Below are 21,190 nucleotides of genomic sequence, written 5' to 3' on the forward strand. Positions count from 1 at the left end.
ATATTGTTGTTTCTGTAGTGGAGGAAAACAACACTGGCTGCAAAGATAATTAAAGCCACAAGCAGTGATTAAAAAAAAAAAAAAAAAAAAAATGGCCCTCGCACCCCCAATTTTGTCCATGGGACCTTGAGACTTTCCATGCCTTCTGTTATGATGGACAAGTGCACCCAAATTCATGTCTGTCAATGAAAAGGACTTCTTTTTCATGTTAACACCTCCAAATGGTCATCATATTTTAAGCCCTGGGTTTCTTATGAAATGGCTGCTTCAAACCAACATGGCCGATTTCCTGTATAATTTCGTGTTTTCTGTCAGGATAGACGCATCTACTGATTTTTTTTCACGGTGTGGCCTTTTGACGCCATTCGCCGCCCACATTTGACAGTTATTTATCATGTTGAGTTGACAGTTTTTTTTGTTTTGTTTTGTTTTTGTTTTGTTTTTTTTACCCATCATGCTCTTCGACCCTGCACCACCACGTTTGACTGGCCACATCCCAAATAGAGCCGTGCTGATTTCCATTTGGATCGAGCAGCCTCTAATTGAACCGTTGTCCCAGGCTAATTGATCACTCGCTGTATGTGTAATTGGAATCATTTGAGGCGTTATGCTCCTCTTCCCAACATCTCGCACTCCCCGCCCCCCCTGCCAAGACTCCCCCCCCCCCACCCCACCCCCAAACCTGGTTGTGCTCCGCTGCTCCGGCTGTATATTGAATGACTAGCAGGCGCTGTTCAAGCGGCATCGGTGTAATGGAGGCCGTTAGCCCTTTGAACTGCCGTCCGTCTCGCCGGAATAAACTCAAACGAATGCGGGCGCTGTGCGGAAGCTCCCCAGTGGTCAAGGTTGCTTTTACACCAGTTTGCCATTTTCCTTTGTTTAGATTTGCGACGACAATGGATGGACGGGTTAGATGAATAGAGATGGATAAACAGCTGGTTAGAGCGACGATTGTGGATGGATGTATAGGTGATAAATGAATCATACAATAGATGGCTGCTTGATGGACGATGGATGGATAACAGATAAATGGCTGAATTCATCTAGATGGCTAGATTATATTCTCACTCTTTTTTTTTTTTTTCACTTTCCTAATGAAATGACGCAACAGGTCCGAGTTCACAGGAAAACATGTATTGCGAAAGTCAAACCCAACCGTTACCGGAAACGTTCCCAGCCGCCGGTCGTCGTGACCGATCACCTTCCCGCCGCTCTCGGGGCGCGATCGCCACGGCGACCGTAACGCTCACTCCCGCCATCGTAGTAGTGGTGATACACATCTTCATCCTCCTCCTCATCCTCGTGTTGCTCCCTTCAGGAGGTCTTGCAGTAATGTGCAGTGGAGCGCCGCAGGAGAAACAAGACCCCCTGTCGGCCGCAGACCGTGAAGGTCAATGTAGCGTCCAGGGAAGGCCCCCACCGCAACCCTGCAAGACCGCCAGGAACATAACAAAGACTGAACAGAAGAGATTAGATGAGGCACGCTGCTGGAAACATTGGTAATAGCCTTGCTATGCTCCACTGCGCCATTTCATTTAGTTAAGCGAGATTTGTTTATTTGTTTGGTTTTGTTGCTTTCCAGCAGTCCATTTGTTGGCTCATTTGTCAAATGCTGGACTGGAAGAAATAAAAACAAAGCTTTCCCCGCCACTGGAGCGGAGATAGAAATCGGGCCGGTGGAAGATAACCTTGCTCGCCGGCGTTTTTAAATGCGCGACGGGCTGGGAAAACTGTGAACAACAGCGGCCGGAGCACCTCTGGTCCCAAAATGGATTCTTAAGTGGAATCTTGGCGCTGAAGACAACAGGGAAAGGAGGGCGAGTATTAGGAGGAAGTAGGCAACAGATGGAAGAGGACTCACGACTAATGGTTTTATACCCAAAGCCCTCTTATTTCTGAAACGTCTTCGTCTTCCTGAGTGTCGTCGAACTTCAACGCCGAGCCATATGAATAGTTGGAGTCTGGAAGACTGCTGGCCCAAAATGGCGGTTTCAAAACAAAATGGCGGACTGGAACTTGGCTCTTTGAGTCGAAAAGTGGCCATTTTGAATCGTATGCGAAAAGTGAAAAACGTCAGGCTTCAAATATAAATCGGACATATTTCTCCTGTATGCGTCGCAAATAACAACAAGGTCAGGCAGACGCCATGGATGTCGATGACAGATGATGGCGTGATCAAGTGGAGGGATGAAGAGTAGAAAATGAAAAAAAAAAAAAGGATCATATTTGGAGAAAGTGCCAAAAAGGGCGAGACGGGCTGACAGTGACGGTGATAGAAGGCAGGGAGAAGGGGGCGGTGGGGGTGTGTTGTTTTAAGATCAGTATGGATGAGTGGCTTTTGGTTCCCAAGGGAGGCGGCCCATCGGATCTGTGTCTGTCACTCTGCTAGCTTGTGCTGAATCGGCGATGTGTGTGCGTGTGCGCGTGTGTCTGTCTCTCAGGTATCTCTTATGAGAGTGGAGTTAATTGGCCCAAAAGTGAGGCGACAGCAATTCTCATCAATGAATGAGTCATCTTTAATATCATTCTTTTTTTTTTTAGTCTCATGGAGCTGTAGAAGCTGTGTGATGACATTGTTGATGCAATAAAAAAAAATTAAAAAAAATCAATAAGACACAAAGCTTGTCCCTCGGTTGAGTTGTATCACTTCAACATGCTTCCTTGATACTGATGTACTACTTTCCTGTTAGTTAGGGATTTGGTACTATCTTGTGGTGTCTCTGTTTCAAGGAAGAGCACAAAAAAAACACACGATTTTTAAGCAGGGGCGTAGCCATGACAAATTGACAGACTGCCCACCCAGTGAGATTTATGAAAAATTATGTACTTTTAAATTTTTTGGAAATTATTATCAACTTATTTTTAAATTTGTGTTTGAATAGCATAATTGGGGTCGTTCGTCTAAGGAAGATTTGAACTTCATATTATTCAGTTTGTCATTTCATTTGAATTTACGATGCGTCGGGACAGGAGGATTGTGCTCGGTGCGAGAAATATTCAGGCCCACCCTGATTTTTCCAGGCCCACCCATTAGCCACGTTCCGGCTCCGCCCCTGCTTTTAAGACAAAACGTTTTTCCTCTCTTCAATGTTTTTGGGAAATTCCACGTTGGGCTCCCTCTAGTGATTTGTGAAAGACAGAATTAAATGTGCATCATCTTACGGTGTCTTGTATTTAACTTTGAAGTAAAATGCATTTGCATTTATTCATCTTTTACAACTGTTTATATTCAAGTGAGTGCATGACTGTTAAGGCATAATTTGTAGCAGTGTACCTATATATTTTTAAAATCCTACTTTCTATAAACCGCCAATTCAACAATCCTGCACAGGATTAACAGTACATACTACCTTGTCCGATAATTCCGATAATCGTCCGATAACCTTCCAGTGTGGCTAGCAGGAAAAGTTTGCCTCTCCAGCAGGGCCAAGATGTCATTGTTTTTGCAGCTCCACTGACTGCACACACCTGAGCATGTGCTTGTTGAGCCGGCGCGGCGTGAAGGTTATCAGGGCGGGCGCAGCACCTTGACTGGAGGTGCCGGTGCGTAGATGGGAGGCTCCCCGCAGGTTAGCCGGCACCTTATGTGCGGCGAGTGTGCGCCTTCCCAGCAGGAAGCAGTCAAAGTGCCTTCCTCCCATGTCATCCCATGGCCGTCCTCCAGCTACTAAAAGCCGCCGGCATCTCCACTTCACCCGCCCGCCCCCGACCCCCCACCACCGCCACCACCACACACACACAATGTCACCTTCCCCCCTGCCCCCTCCTCCTTATTTGTCATTTTTCATCATGCGGTCCATGTTTGCTAATCTGCCCCCTCTCGCAATTCATCATCTCCACTTCTTGTTCTTCTCCTGAAGGTTACCGAGCGGCCGATAGACGCCACCAAACGAGGGGGAAGGGAGACAATCATAAAGGGTGACAGCGAGGGGAGTCCGGGGGATGGGGCGTGGGGGTTATCCTCTTATCTCTGTGTCTCTTTCCTTGACTTTTTTTTTTTTTTTTTTTTTTTTTTCCATTTGCAATCTCTAAATCGCCCTTTCTTCTCCTCCGTTTCTTCCCGCTGTCTCCTGGCTGTCATTGCTAGTCATCAACGAGGAATGGATGTGTGTGTAGTAACATGGGGCACCTGTTCGCTTGACCCTCATGCAAATGTAGCACTTAACGTAAATGCTCTAACGAAAAACGTCACTAGTCGCCGTGTTGTATGTAACCCTTTAAGCAACGGGTATTTGAACACAGATGGTCGAGCAACCCATGTAGACGGGCAATATAGCAATACTCGCAGGCATATATTCTTTATCCTGTGCAAAGAACGACTAACATTACAGCATCTTACTGATGAGTTGTGACCGTCCACATGTATCTTACGGCTGAACGATTTTTGAAAACATCTCATTCTGATTTCGTTTTTCTCAGCATTGTGATTTAATAATATGCAAATATTTTTTTCAAGGTCCTCTTCTCGTGTATTTATGAACAAACTCAAGCAATAACTTAATCTGTATTACGCTAAAACAAAGGCAAAAAATTGTTAACAAAGACCTTTGTTTTCCTGAAGATGATGATTCGCCGATGTGTCAAACTACCGCGGTATAGTGCCAAGTACTGCCTAGGGGAATTTCTTCGATATCAGATTTTTATCAGTCAACCCAAACATATTTTTTTCAAGAATATGTTCTATGCAAAACCACTAGTTTAAACAATGCATTCTGATAAATATTGTCTGTGGAATAAGAGTTAATCCACCCGTTTTTAGCCATCTCAGGGGGCGGCCATTTTGTCACTTCTCTCAACTGAAAATGACATCACAACTACTCAGGGTTCAGGTAACGACCAATCACGGCTCAGCTTCAGAAAACAGGTGAGCCGTGATTGATCGTTACCTGAGCCCTGAGCAGTTGTGATGTCATTTTCAGTCGACAGAAGTGACAAAATGCCCGCCCCCTGAGATGGCTAAAAACGGGTGGATTAACTCTTATTCCACAAACGCAATATTAATCAGAATGCCGTGTTTCAACCAGTGCACCTGCTGGGAACAAATTCTTGAAAAAAATATATTTGGGTTGATTTCCGCTTTAAGTATCGGTGGCTGGTATCAGAAGCCTCCACGAGTTCCTAATACCTTCAAATAAAGCCGGTATTGGTACTCGCCCATTCCTAATTATATCAATACTGTATGATTTTTTTTTTTTTTTTAAGCATGCTTTTTGTCTAATCAAAAATACATTACAAACATTTTGTGGGGGAATTTAGATTGGGTTAATGTCACTTGCACTCATTTCAACGGGTGGCGGAACGCAGTTAGCATCTCAAGGCGCCGCTGTATTGACAAGACGGAGTATCGACAACAGGATGCTGTACATGGGGCCTCCATAAAAGGTCGCATTTGGAATGCGGGGGCTACCTGAGGCCAATCACAGCTTTTGTGTGCCAGCGCGGCTCTCTGTAATTCTAATCAGCAGCTCGCAGTCATTACTATTCCGCCTGCACCCCCGCCGGCAGACTGCACAAACGGCTACGCTTTGCACTAAAGTTTCACTTGAAAACCTTGAAGGCCACAGCAGTTTCGCACAACATTTCCCCCCCCCAGCTTAACCTGCATCGGCGTATTGAGAAAGCAAATCAGGGCGCCTTCAATACAGTGTTTAGCCCCACGTTGGGCGGCTCAACTCCCTTTGTAGCCCCACCTGTGTTTGCATTATGCATCTTCTCCTCCTAATCTCCGCTCTCATCTTTCAATTTCCCTCCCTGGCTTTTTGCACGTTTTGGCTCAATTCTTATCTGGCTCGCGTAATATTCCTTCATCTGGGTTTTTTTTTTTTTTTTTTTCCCCTGGACATTTTACCTCTATCTTCCTTCCTGGCGACTTCCTGGCTGAAATTGAGCCGACGCATGCCAAATCGTAAGCAACCACGCCTTCCCAAGATAAACATGTAATTTCATGAAAACACAACCAATGTTGTTGTTAAAATAGTAAGGTGAAAATAAACACTTGGAATTTTGCACAAGTGTGCACACCCTCTTATAATGACGATGTTGGCTTTGTTTAGAATGAACCAATCACATTCAAATTCTAATCCCAAATAAAGTTGTAGTAGCTTTGTCGCATTAATGTTGGGAAAAGTTTAGAAATGATTCATCTGAATCTTTTTTGTCTTTTTTTTTTTAATAGAAAAATCTTGCATTTGAACGGGGGTGTGTTGACTTTATTTCCACTGTGCATTCCATGGCCTCACTGCTCTCTGCGACCGTGTGGCTTTTATTTGGCTTTTGTTTGGACCCTTGCCGTCTTTCTTCCAGACAGCCGCAGTCTTGACAGCGCGCGGCGATTAACTTGGATTAACGAAGCTAACCATGTCTACTTTTCATTCCGTAGCCGTGCGCCTGCAACTTTTCTGCGCCCCTGAGAAAGTTCAAGCGGTGTCAGAGAGTTCGAGTGCGTCGTTTTGATGTACGGTGTTTTGACAAAATGTTTTCGAAAGAGAGCATCCGCTGTCATCGAGTGAAGGCTCCTGTGATGCCTCCACGTTTGATTAAACTCATTTTCATTTTCATGACTTTTTTCCCCCATATTTTTGTAAAACATTACATTTGATAATCTGTTCATGTTTAGACATCCTGTTTTTATGCGCGTCTGGTGCCCACTAATATAATGAGCCACCATTTTACTACAGTAAAACATATGGTGATAGGAATAATGATAGTAATTCAATGAGGATGAAGTCATAATTTTATTTTTTTTTTTTTAAATCATAACAGAGTCAGGGTGGCCATCGGGAATGTTCCCGAACGGCCGATGTATTTCCGGGCCGGGCCGAGCCATCACGGCTTGGCTCCCTACTGCCTATTATTGCGATTTGCTGATGCGGGCCTTTATATCGGATGCCTTCGGCGCACCTCACGAAGCGTCCGTGTCGTTTCAAAGCACATCACGTGTCGTCATACAACACCTGGGCCCAGCATTTCCTCTGAGCCTGCCGACCGCTCTCGCGCTGTAGGAACAACTCTATGAATTATGAAAGGTCGCCGGGCCCATCATTGGCGAGAGCACGAGACAAGAATAGAGAGATGAGCACATCCAATGTGAGAGCTGGATAAAGTATGCATGTGGAAGTGGTGTGTGAGAAGGCTTTGTTTCGTGTTTTGTGTGTGTGCGCACACTTGTCTTTGTGTCAATCTGTGCTTGTAAGTACGCGCGATGGCAAATCTGACAAGCTGCCTTTTGGATTTGGGATGGATACAAGGGAAGTACACAGGCACACACAAGCTGTATTTGTCCACTCTGTAAACAAACACAGCGCGGCTCAGCCGCTGGCTAGCGGTCGCCACAGCTAGCAACATGCTTTAGTGAGCTTGTGGCGAATTTGAGATGGTGCCAAAATGATTACAAATTACTTTTTTGGTGAGACAACTTGTTGATGTTGCACCCTGTAAAAAAAAAAAAAAAAAGAATGAATTCTATTTTTAAAAATGATCATTTTAAATTTTGGGGAAAAAATATATTCTTGAAATATAATTATGAAAAAAAAATGTATATTTTATATTTAGAAAATTACAGTAAAAATCTTTTTTAACTATCATTAATTTAAGGAGTACATTTAAAAAATGGATTAAACGGATTATTTTTAGAATAAGTTTCTTAAAATGAATTATGAAAGATTATAAAATGAAAAAACATAGTTCAAAATACTGTACCTGTGGGGATCTAAATGACTATGAAGATTTAATATGGAGTTTCAAATCATTTGTTTGAAATACATTATCCAAATAAATGTCATTTATTAAAAACACTAATAGTATGTGGGTTTTTTTCCCCAATTATGTATTTATTAAATCAAGATTATTGAACGGTGCTTTTTTTTTCCCCCCCGCCAGCTACTTTTGAGGAAAAAAGGAAAAACCTCTTGTTGTGGCTGTGAGCTCGGCAGATGGAGGTTGTAGCTTGCTTGTTAACGCGAGCCTCCTTCCATCCCAGAGTCAATCTGGCCTCAGCCTGCTCTGTATTCCGCAGCCTCAGCCATCCGCCCTGCGTCAAATCTTCTCTCCATCTCCCGGCTTGCTCCCCAACATGAGGAACGGGATTATTTCTCCTGCCTGTTGACATGCTGAGCCTTGGGTTAGCGCTACAAGCTTCTCTTACTTTACATTACACTGGATCCTTGCTTCCAACATATGTAAATCTCAATCCGTATAAAATCAAGTACAGTGGATACCAAAATCCAATACACTGGAGCGTCTGAACTTTATTTACGGTTCACGAGCGGCACTCTAAATGGCTCCCGTTTAAAATGAGTTTGATTAAGCAAGTAACTGTAACCAGGAAACTAATGGTAACCACGTATCAGTAGTAACTTGAGTTTAAATGGGATTATTTCGGAGCGCAACCATTTTGGCGGTGGGCGGGGTTTCCAGGTGATTCAAAGGCATGCGAGGCAACCTTGAGCTGCGCGGACGGTCAATTATTCAGAAGAAAAAGGCCTCCATTGTACCCGGGGAGCCGCTTTTGCACACCCCCAGCCCCGACGCGGCACGAGCGTCCGATGAGGCGCACCCCCGCATCCTCGCACCCCGCCGTCTCCCGTGTGGGCTTCTTATCAGCGCTCCCTGGTGCAACGTGTAAATAATGACTCCGTGACCACTCTGCCGGCCGAGCCGCGGGCATGTTTGCGGCGGCGATGGCTGAAGAGAGCGATTGGAAAAGGATGACAGGTTATTTTAAGAAAGCAAGGACTTGAATTATTGATGCGGGCCGTCGCCGGGACGTGTTTGCGCGTCAATGTGTGTATGGTGTTGCGTCTGGGTTTGCACTTCATTTTTCTTGAATAATTAATTGATCGGGGATTTTAACTTTTGTACAGTACTTCCATTATATATAGGTTTAAAAAAAAAAAGAAAAAGTACAATAATGTATTATTGGATCATTATGCCAAGTTAATCCTTTGGAAAATTAGAGAATATATTTAACTGTGAAAATAGACAAAAATGTTGTATTTTCTTGCATATATATAAAAAAAGAGGAGTGGAAAAAAATGGCACATTTTAGAAAAACATGTTTTAGTCTTAGTATTCTTCTTTCCTTCCTTTTAAATCAACAACCGATGAAGGGATTGTCATCAAATGTTGATGGCTGGTGTCTTTTTCCCGCAGCGTTCATGCCAGCAGCGTGGTGGTTTTCCTCGAAGAGCGCGTTTGCCCGCCTTCAGCCGGGCTCAGTGCCCATGCAGTGCCACATAAAACGAGCGGCTTATTCCACTTGGCGTCTGTTAAGACGACTCGGCTTGGCCCCCATCTCACCTGCCGCTAACTTGCCTTCATCTTTGCCTCCGCTGACTGCTTACCTTGTCCCCTTTCCTGTCTCTTGCCTGGACGCCAGACCTTACATCAAACACTTCCGTCCTGCGCGTTATCACGATAAAATTAAAAAAAAGAGGGTCGCGATCACCCCGCTACACGCGGTTACATGAGAGACCCCATTTGAACTCTGTTGCTAACCAAAACAGCAGCAACTACAGAAGCACAAAAACAGACTGAGCGAAGATTACTGCATGTTCTATTAAAGCCGATCTTGAAACGTATATTGATGATTAGCATTGCATTCGACTCTGGCTACGCGGTGTGTTGCTCACCAAAACGGCAGCACCCACCCACCGAGGCGAAGTGTGGACGCTTGTTGTGCCTCCTCGCCTGTGGTCAAGCCAAAGCACCATTTGGCTTCTTTGTGCCGGCCTTCGGTCAAAATGAGTTGAGGAGCTTCATTTAGCCCAAAGTAGTGCATTGCCGCCATCATGTGGCATCGGTAGGCTATAACAGTACAGTATCAATCTTTTTCAGGGTGGGGGGGGGGGCTTTCTATTTCCTCCAGGACTTGGGCAAAGGTTGTCAGTCCTCCAAAAATAAACGCCGCACCCCCAAGCGACACCGATATCACATTTTCACAAGCTTTCACCTGTTCGGCTTCTTCCGAGCTCACAGGTGTGAACTGCTTTTTTGAATCGGAAAGTGTCATGTCCTTTCATTGGCCGCTTGCATACTTGCGATCGCGTTGTGAGGCATTTAGTCAGGTTTTTTGCTTACCAGCATTTCTCGCACACTCATCGTGCAACGTATTGGGCTATTATGACGGTTTTCCTATAGAATGTACTACAGTAATGGCAGTGATTTATGTATTTCTGCAGGAGCCCTTGTGTAGCTACACACACACATACACATACACACGCACACGCACACACTGCGCGAGTGGCAGAAGATGGCACAGATAGCGTTGCATAATGTATGCGGCTTGTGAGGTGTCAGTGCACAGTTGAAGAAGCTTGACTTGCTGTTGCAGAGGCTCCACTGCTTCTTTTGCTCTCGCGAACTCAATGTGCTCCCCCCCCCCCCCCCCCCCCAAAAAAAAAATTTTTTTGGGGGGGGCTTCACCACATAATTGAGCACCCGAATACCCGCGTGTAGTTGCTCTCACAGGGCAGATAGAATATATGCCCCGGGAGTGTCATTTATCTGTGTTGCTGCTCCATGTGTATAAAGTGGCAGTTGTTGACGGGTAAATAAAACAATCATAATTTGCAATTATAATAATAACAGAGGAAATTAATCAACAGATAAATGAATGAATAAAACGCAAGTCAAATTGAGATATTTTTGTTCTTGCGATATTTTGACAGTTTTGTGTACCCGTCCGCCAACGAAAGCGTGTTAGCTTGTTGCTACGTTTAACGATCAGAACGAACGTCTCAGCTCGTGAAGGATGGAGCTTGTCATCGCTTTGGCATGAGATCAATCTCTCGGGGAGTGATTGATCTAATATAACATGATCAATCGCATTCAGGTGTGTCATTCGAGGGCCTGTTGGGCCGCTGAGAACTAAGCGGCCGTAGTTACAAGTGCGGCCTAATGACCGGATTTCATCCTGGCTAACGGTGAAAAGTTTTTTTGTTTTTTTTGCATTGTCCAAGGGTCCAATTATCTCCACTCCAGTCAAATTCCACTCTAATAGGCAGATAGAAAAAAAACGTTTTTGTGTGTTTCTATGAAAAGAGTTGCAGATAGAGGTTTAATACACCAGCCTGTCCTTTGATATTTAGACAGAAAATTTGCACTCTACTCTACGCTTGTACTTGAAGATGGTGACTCAGTAAGCTGCAGAAATATTAGTTGTTGTTCTCAGAGGATAAAGAATATATGCCCAAGTGTTGATATTGTCTGTCTACATGTTTGTGTTCAAATACAGTATCTGTTACTACAGCATTTGTTGTAGCCATATTACAATATTCTTTATGTAATTCTTTGGTTCTAAAGCATTGTGGCGCAAATGGCACACCGCCCCCCCCAATTTTTTATTCTATTTTTTCTCTGCTTTAACAACACTCGTCAGGGTTTTAGCCCTTTTGCCAGGGCTCTACCGGATTATAACAACGGTAACATTGATAATAGTTATGTTAGCCTGTTAATGGTGATTTACATTGTGTGTTAGCATTAAGCTATTGGCCTTTCGTAAGTTGCATCAAAGGAGCGGCACAATGTCTATTGATGCCCAATGAAGGCATGAGCTGGATGTTCCTCAACCCTCCCGCCCCACGGAACAGTGTGTCCATAAGGAACCAGGAAGTAGATAATTAGCTCACTAGCTAACAAACAACATGAGGCTCGCCTTCAAACATTGTCCGTTGCAATTGTCAGTCTCCTGCCGTCAGGAGCCTTGCAATGATTTCCCCCCTGTCGGCGACAAACTCAACTAACCCACCCCCACCCACCAACTCATTACCCGCCAGGCTACACACACACACGCACACACACACACACACACACACCCACACACACACACACAGAATCCGCCTTGGCTGATTGAGTTAGCGCCGCAATTAAGCGTCCGTTTTACAACGTTTCGATCGGGAATGCGAGAGCCGGGGAGGGGCTGGAGAAGAAGTGCTGAGGCAAGTCTGGTTGCAAGCCCTCCGAACTAATATGAGGCTGCCGGGAGTCATCCGTCGCGTCGTCGTTTTTCCATAACCACCTTAACGCCCCCCGCCACCAACAACAACAGCCCACTCCGACCCCCCTCGCCTCGGTGAAATTGAGGACATTAGCTTTTATGTATTTAGCCGTTCCGCCTTGTCGTTTAAGATGACAGGTCTTTGGCGCTCACCGCAATTTATTAGGAAATCGCACAAGAAAACTAAAACTGTCGGAATCCTCCGTCTAGGAAAATTAAGTCGTAATATTATAAAGATTTTCGAGAATGTTATATGAAGTCGTAATTTTACAAGAAAGAACGTTGTAAAAAACAAAAGCCAATTGTACGAGATGAAACAGCTTAACGAGAAATGTCGCATACGAAAAAAATGTCACAACCTTACAAGTAAAAAAGTCGAATTACACAAAAGGGACAATTTAGTGACAGTCAATTTTACTTCGAAAGTCTGCCTGATAATGACTTTAATTTTTTTTCCGTGCCATATAGAATTTTTTCCTACAATCGACTTTTTCTCATAAAATCTACTTTTTTCATTTAATGATTTTTGTTCTCATATTACACAAATTCACGTAAAAATGTTTTGTGTAAAAAAATTTCTTCTATTACCGTACTCTTTTTTTTTGTAATATGTGTTGAAAATTATGACATTTTTGCATAAAATCTTAATGTGAAATTGTTACAATCGTGTAATATCATGACTTTCTTTTCCCTCACGTTACGACAAAAGACTTGTTTTCATTTCATATTCTGACTGCACTTGCGTTCCACGTGTACATTTCGCCAGATAACTTTGTCGGTGCCCACTGTTATCACTTTTGGCCCCCACTTTACACCACGGTTCCACAGTTGATAACCATCTGCCTTTATTTGTGACGTTATGAATGAGTGGGTGGTAAAAACTAAAACAAAAAAGCGGCTTAATACGCTCGGATGGAAAAGATGATCAGGATCAAGGTATGAAATTTCTCCTTCCTCATTTTCTAATTAAATAGCCACGTCTCTCGAGGATTCGACTAATAACTCGGCTACGCTTGTCTAACTTGTGTGTGTGTGCGTGTGTGTAGGAAGTAAAGATGAATGCTGATTGTTTCCTCTTTGTGGAACAACAAGGATGCAAAAAAAGTGAGGGAGGGCGAGAGGGAGGCGTGGCTACATAAGCATGACAGCAGTACAATACTCCCATCTGCTGGTGCTTTGGAGTCATTGCACCTGTGGACCACAGCAAGCCTTTGATTGAGACAATGCACAAACAGGGATTGTCTGGTATCTATAATTGTGTGTAGGCTGAGGCCTTCACGCGTATGTTATTTGACACCATTGACCTTTATTATAGTTATATTTTATTCCTTGCACTTTTTTGATACGCTACTCCTTCCACATTTTTTGACCGATCCTCATCATTCCAACTCACACATTCTAAATATTCACACCTTCTTATCGCTGCTGCATTTTTTTTAATTCGTATTTTCAGAATGAAAGCCCAAATGTTTTGGTTTGAACGATTCACACCATTCGAAATTCGATATGTTCAGCTCATTCGAGGTCTTTGTGAGAACAATACAATACCATTTTATTTATATAGCCATTTTATTTATATAAGGCGTTTTACAACAGCTACAGCTGTAACAAAGCACTTTACATACAGCAACAAAAATAGCCATAATACAACAAGCAAAATCAATAAATTAACACAAAACACGATATACAATAGACACCGGAAAACAGCCGAAAATTTGTCAGTCTCAGGTCAGATCAAATTAATTATTTGGTTTTACTATTGCATTTTATTTGATAGTTCTATTTGACTATTTCATTTTATTTTATTTAACACTTTTTAAAATATTTTATGTATTTTATTTCATTAATTTTGTTTTATTTAATGGGGGTATTATTTGTTGATGACAGTTATTATATCTATTATCGCATTCTTATTTCATTTATAATACTTTTTTTTTTGTCATTTTGTCACGTTCACTTTGTGTTTGATTTGGGCTGCATTTTTGTCCAGTAAATTTCCTTTAGTTTTACAATACGTGTTACTGTATTTATTGGTAAAAGTTGCATATCCATCTTGCCATAAGGTTCAAACAATTTGCGTGTTTTTTGTTTGTTTGTTTGTTTGTTTGTTTGTTTTCCCCTCCGCTTAGGCTGCGGCGGGAGGGCTACACGGTGCAGGTGAGCGTCAACGACTACTTGGACATCTACTGCCCGCACTACAACACCAGCCTGCGGGGGACGCTGGAGCGCAGCGTGGCCGAGCAGTACATCCTGTACATGGTCAGCTACCGCGGCTACCTCACCTGCGACGCGCAGCTCGGCTTCAAACGCTGGGAGTGCAACCGGCCGCACGCGCCGCACGCGCCCATCAAGTTCTCCGAGAAGTTCCAGCGTTACAGCGCCTTCTCGCTGGGCTACGAGTTCACCGTGGGACAAGAGTACTACTACATATGTCAGTCCGCACATGCTACATGCTCCGTACAGTATGACGATAAAGTGGCTGGTGGTAGTAATAGTGGCTTACCCTTGTAACTGAATGATAAATGTTTTATTGTGTTAGTATAGTATTCCGTCCACCATTTTGTCTTTGATACTCGCTCTCTACCTGCTCTTTAGCCACGCCCACTCACCACCACCATGGCCACAGCTGCCTGAGGATGAGGGTCTACGTCTGTTGTTCCACCGGTGAGTAACACTGCAGAAAAAAATCAGCACCTGACGCCTATTTCGGGGGGAGCTGCTTTATTTGTCAAATAATTCCCAATTGGTAGCAAATCTCCCTCAGTCAGTAGTTTCATAACTTCTGATTTTGTCTCAGTCTCCCATTCGGACGACGACTCCAGCCAGACGTCCAGCGCCTACACGGTCAGGCCGAGCATCAAGATACACAACATTGGTGAGTGATTTGGCGATTTTATGACATGTTTTGTCTTTTTATCGACATAAATATCCTAGCGTTTGGCCATCTACGTAACAAACATCACCCTTGCCCTTGGATGGACGACAGTGTGAGGCCTTCAGTCGCCGGCGGTCATAACAAGCTTTCAAACACGGCTTACGTGGCAACACGACGGCGCCGCGCGGCAGTTGGGACGGACTTTACGAAGCGCGAGACGAGCATGCGACGTTCGCGAGTGAACTCCCCCGCGGCGAGACGAGACGCATCAGTCCATAGGCGACAAGGGGGCTGTCCGCTCAGATAAATCCCGCCGTGGACTCGCGGCGAGGCGTAAAACAAAGTGTCGTCCTGCTCGGATGCGTTAGCTCGAGCGCTCAGTGAGGGGAGCCGGAGACTATTTGGGGAAATCAATAGCAGACCGACAGGACATTGCAATGAAGTTGCAATTTTTCGCCTACAGACAGCGGTAGTTGGTCAGGGACAACAAGGTTTTCTCTGCTGACACTTGCAACCTAAATGACAGTATTTGTTCCATGACTTTATAATATATTTTCCTCAGCAGTGTTAGCACGATGCTAACAGACAATGCAAAACACCATAGATGAGCGAATAACATACAACAGAAGACCATACTCAGTCATAGATTCTTTATCCTCTTCGAACAATTACTTATGTTAGTGCGGTTTACTGAGAATTTTTAATCATCTCCATGTTTATCTGTATGTCTTCATTATACTGCCTCCATGTGGCCAAGGCATGCATACAAAAAGCAGCACAATGTCCATACTGTAGAATTAAAGCAGAGAGTGGGGCAAAAATAGTGTAATTCTTTACATTGTATTTTATTTTTTGCTTATGTTGTTACAGTGGACCCCCTCATACTCGCGGTTCAGCACATGTGGATTCTTATATTCGCAGTCTTTCGATTTCATCTTTGTCAATTATCTTACATACGTTTTCGGTCTTCGTTTTAAATGTATTTATTTCCATATTGCTGTACGTCAGAAGGATTTTTTTTTTTTTGTCTTGCATTTGACAAGTACTCCACATATTAAAAAAAAATAAAACTAATACAAAAACTAACAAACCAAACTAAAACAAAGCTTTTTTCCCAAAACAAAAAACTTGCTGAAAAACAACTCCAAGCTAAATGAATTTACGAATTATAATGAAAAATCCCAAACTATAGCCTCTATCGCTCCATTTTGAGGATTTTTTTTGGTGTGTTTTATTTAAAGATGCTTTATGAGCAGCGTAACCTTCCTTTAGCCTTGACTGCATGTTCTGGCCCACTAACATTCACAACGCGGAATCTGCGCAGCATCAATCTGCCGATTCACGTCTCCAGTCAGACCCAACTGCCGTGTTGTGGCATTTTTGGGGGAAACCGGCTTACGCAGAGAAAACACCGCACGAGGCGTAGGCGGGCGAACACGCGCAGACAGCCCGAACGCGATAGCGCTTAAACCGTCTCGCCGCCGTGACGCTCGAAGGTCCCGGCAGCAGTTGGGCTACGGCTGCATTCCCCGCCGCCGCACATTTGTGGGGTCTGCCATAAGAGGATCGCTCATTCATATGCAAAGACAACTCACACGCGCACCAAAATAGACGTTGGCAGCTTGCGGGCCTCGCGGGTGACAAGAACAAGGTTTATTTTGACGATTGAAAAGGTCAAACGGGTGCCGAAAAAAAAAAAAAAGAAAAAAAGGGGGGCCTGAGGTCTTTTTGTTTTTATTTTTATGAAAGCACAAAAAGGTCAACATTAAAATGCCTCACGGCCTCTCAGTGAGCAGTTTAAAGCGCATGAAGTCAAACGTGTCCTTAAAAGAGCAGCTTGGTGTAGGACGCTGACTTGATGGCATCAGCAAGCATCCACGGCAGATCACAGCATATGAGACACGCCCGTATAGAGTGGGTGAGATGAAGTGTTTTTGTTTTTATGATGTATATGTATGCATATATTATTAGAATTTGTGTATGCAGCTATTTTATGTGCAGCGAACGTATGTGAATATAAATAAATGTGTTTGTAATACAGTAGGCTATATTAGAGATGGACCGATATGCTTTTTTCAGGGCCGATACCGATTATTAGTAGTCAAGGAGGCCGATAACCGATATTTAGAGCCGATTTTCAGTCAAAATGAAAATATTGGCATCAAAATCTAAAGAAAAATGTACTCTTAACTTTGTTGTCAGCATGTTGATTGAACAATGTTTCAGGTTTGCATAATGTTGATTTAAAAAAAAAAAAAATCATTATTATAAGAAATTTACTTGTCTTAAAAAGGATAAATGAAAACTTAAACAATAGCTCCATGTAGGATTCTATAGTAAATGAAAATTTCAAAATGACAGGAATGTTAAAATTTCACATATCTTTCTTTTGATTTCCACAGTTTTAAATCGATTTATTATCGGCCAACAGAGTTTTAAAAAAAGGCCGATGCCGATATTCGTCCAAAAGCCTAATATCGGTGCCGATAATCGGGCCGGCCGATAATCGGTCTATCCCTAGGCTATATATGTATTTATGCCCCAATATCCCTTTTCGCATTGCGCCGTGTTAAACGTCTGTCTCGCCGCGTGAAATCACCCCACGTCTCTTTTCTCTAATGAGCCCGTGGATGTAATGCGAAGCGAGCGTAATGAGCGGCCCCCGTCCGCTCTTATGCCGAATAACTCAAGACGTCCTCTCGCAACTCTTTTGGCCCACGGCTAATGTTCTCGTTGGGTCTAATCAATGGCGAGGCCGCGCTAATTCATCCTGATTGAACACTCACCGCACGCACTCACACACACACTTAGGACAAAAACATCATTAGTATGAAAAAAAGCACACTGGAGACGTTAGCAACACGCTGATAATAATTGCCGCTTTGTTGATCGTTGCATCATGTCTGTGACTTGCCATTTGCATGCGACACACCGATTAAACGTCACACACGCGCTCATCTTTTTATTCCCCCCCCCCTCCTCTAGATGAGTTTAACCCCGAAGTTCCCAAGCTGGAGAAAAGCGTGAGCGGCAGCAGCCCGTCGCGCGACCGCCTCCTGCTCACCGTGGCTGCCTTGCTGCTCACCGGCGCCCCCCTGCTGTCATAGCGAAACGGGCCGGGGGCAGCGGACTGTGAAGTCCAAATAAACAGATCAATGTTTTTTTTTTTTTCCTGCATCTGTTGTGGCCACGCGTCATATCAAGCAAGACGGAGACCCGCCCAAGCATCATTTGACTCACTCCAGAGAAGAGTAATGGGACGTGCCGGATGCAGACCATGCTAGCACCGGGATGGATTAATGATGTTTGTGATTTATGGGATGGTGGCGGATTCAGACAAAAGTGCCGGGATTCAGACAATGCTTGCATTGGGGATGGATTGAGTTCATTTACATTTTTCTGGACAGGTGCCGGATGCCGACCGAGCTGCTGGATGCAGACAATGCTAGCATTGAGATGGATGACGTATGCTTACAATTTAAGGAGGATCCGCATGACTGTCCGGAAAACCGCGCCGGATGGCGGTGGCACGGGCAGACAACGCCGGCTTTGAGATCGATTGAAGTATGTACACAATGTAATGGAGCCGGATGCAGAAAACCGTGCCAGATGTGGACAAAGTTGCCAGGTACCGACAATGCTAGCCCCGAGATGCTTTGAGAATGTTTTTGATTTTTGGGACGGTGCCGGATGTGGACAAACCGGTGCAAGACGTTGACAATGTTAGCATTCGGATGGCTTAAGAATGTTTAGGAATTGTGGCCTGGTGCTGGACGCAGGCAAAGCTAGCATGGCGACGGATTCCGATGTTTTACGACAACTTTTGAATCGCGACAACTGCCAAAGTCCGGGACGGTGGCGATTTTTGAAATGGATAAAAAAAAAGACACAGAACCGCCTTTTCTCTTTTTCTTCTCAGTATCGACTGTGTTAGAGGATAGCGAGCGCTGTCGTAGTCCTTCCTGCCTGTTTCCTGCCTTCACAACTCAAGAACACTTTGGATGATGGAACTTGCGTAGCCGTGGTGCAGTAGATGTGCTTGAAAACGTGTTTGGTCGCAGCACTGTCTTTAACGAATGTCCGCCCCGTTTACCGTCCATGGAACAGCGCCCCCCCCCCCCCCCCCCTCCGGATCACCAAATTCGAACCTTCACTCAACCCGAATCCCGCCTACAAAGGAGTATATGGGCCACATTGAAAAGAAGTTAAAAAAAAAAAAAAAAAAATGTCATTGGGCGGCCTTGTATTCAAATGATCAAAAATAGTATCAAAACCTTGCAAGTCAAGGCATCACTAAATAAAATATCGATTTTTATGAAAACTATTTCCAAGGAAATAGATAAGAGTAACTAATCTGGAGAATCAAGCCGGTACATTTTGTGAAAAACGAGACAATGTGACAACTCATCTTTATTGATAGAGCAGGTCAAAAAACAACCGCAGCTGAAACACATACAGCAAATCGGAACTAAATAATGCTGAATAAAATATTCCTTTATAGTAAAAATATCATCTTTAAAAACATTCAATAACATCGAACCGCAAGAAAGTCTTTATTTTAATGAGAATAATGTTGTAATCTAAATTTTTTTTTTCTTGAAATGTGCCGACTTAATTCTTGGAACTTTTATGACTCCCCCCCCCCCCCCAACCCCGCGTAGTTTTACGACTTGACTTCTTTTCAGCGTGGCCCTGTAACCCGACGCTTGGTACCCACCTATAGGGATGCTCGGCCAATCAGCCGCTTGATGGCCGGTTGCCATGGAAACCATCCTATCATCCAGCCTGAGGAGATTTTACTTTGTATTATTTACTTTGACTGTCAAAGTAAAGCTTCGGCTGTTGCGTGAATGTGCAAAAATGTGCTAGGGGGGAAATAGCTCACCGTTGTTGTCTTTTTTTTTTTTTTTTTTTTTTTTAACGTATGAATTTATTTCATGTGTTTTATTTATCATTCGTTTTATGATCCTTGTGAGTGTTCACATGCTCCGTAGGCCTTTTGCGCAATGACATACTGTGCCATTGTCTCGCAACTTTTGGGGGATTTTTACTGCACAGGCGTCATCATTGTGCACTTTGTGTGTGCGTGCGCGCGCATGTGTGTGTGCGCGCGTCCGCGCTTTTTCCAGTTTTGTGGCACTTAGAAATTTGTTAAGGAGTCATTTGTAGGATCTTAATATGCAAGCGAGAGAATGTGCTCTTATCGTGGGAGGGGGGAATGGGGAGGTATGGTATAGAGGGGGGGGTCAAAAGCATTTACTAATGTTGAAGGACAACCATCAGAAACGTGTTTACGTTGAATGACTTTCCCCCCCCCAAAAAAAGTCTGTAAATGGATCAAAGAATGAGCAAAACAATGACAAATAAAGTCATTTTGCAAATGTACGGAAAACGACGTTTTTACTGCATTTTCAACCCTTTTTTTTTTTTTTTTAGGGGGGGGGCGGGGCTGTGTTGCAGTTTACTCGTCCTTTTGGATGTAGTGGCCGAGCCACAATAGAAGAAAGAAAGTAAGAAAGTAGTTCTAATATGAGGGTAAATGTCATAATTTTATGACAAAATATTATTATTGAACAATTTTACAGTTTTTTTTCATTGGAGGTAAGTAATACTAATAAGAGTAAAAAAAAATACAAACAAATTCTGTCTTAAAATTAGGAGAAAAAAAATTTCATTTATTATTTCTAATTTATGAGAGAAAAAAAATGTGGGTCATTGAATAATGATGAAAAAAAAAAGTCTTCCTTTCAAGAAAAAATTAATTTGAACCCCTGAAATTCCCACATAGCGGCATTCATTCCAATGGAAAATTTCCAAGTATGCCACGGCTTCCCATTCAACAAAGGTGGCAAGAGCCGTGACGTTTTTTGTGGCATGCTGCCATATTGATCCTTCCCCGCCCTCGTATGACTTGGCACTTGATTGCGTCCATGTGACATGAGTCACTCGAGGCGTGCTGACAACCATGTCAATTTGATTGCTCCAGATTTCGAGATGAACCTTATTCCTCGACTTGATCCCGTCTACGGGTTTGGACTTGCTTGACAACCTCCGCCGTCAATGCGAGTTTTTCTTTGATGGAAGTCAAGCCTTGATTAAAACAATAAACAGCGCGAGCGTCGATGCTCCGAGGAAGACACGGTTCTCATTTTGGGCGTCATTAAGTATGAGATGGGCCATCTGCGACCGGTCTGAGAAGAATTCCCCGGACGCGGATGGCGGCGTCTGGCTGCCGACAATGGAAACAGATGGCCTGCTTGTAAAGACGAAATGTTCACCGCTTACGACGGCGACATCGCCCGAGAGGCCTCCAGGTGCCC

General features: G+C 43.7%; 1 protein-coding gene across 1 annotated transcript in view; it reads left to right on the forward strand.

Moving 5' to 3' along the window:
- Positions 1-20,240, forward strand: part of efna3a (ephrin-A3a) — a 41,565-nt gene extending 21,325 nt beyond the window's left edge. Inside the window, exons 2-5 of the mRNA XM_086015336.1 lie at positions 14,125-14,426; positions 14,591-14,659; positions 14,793-14,870; positions 17,856-20,240. Of these exons, the coding sequence (XP_085871462.1) occupies positions 14,125-14,426; positions 14,591-14,659; positions 14,793-14,870; positions 17,856-17,977 (571 nt within the window). The 3' untranslated portion in view covers positions 17,978-20,240. The remainder of the gene's footprint in view (positions 1-14,124; positions 14,427-14,590; positions 14,660-14,792; positions 14,871-17,855) is intronic.
- The last annotated feature ends 950 nt before the right edge of the window (positions 20,241-21,190 follow it).

Source organism: Filicampus tigris, chromosome 18 (assembly GCF_054856515.1).
Source record: "Filicampus tigris isolate MCC_2025a chromosome 18, RoL_Ftig_1.0, whole genome shotgun sequence".
In the NCBI taxonomy this organism is placed as follows: Eukaryota; Metazoa; Chordata; class Actinopteri; order Syngnathiformes; family Syngnathidae; genus Filicampus; species Filicampus tigris.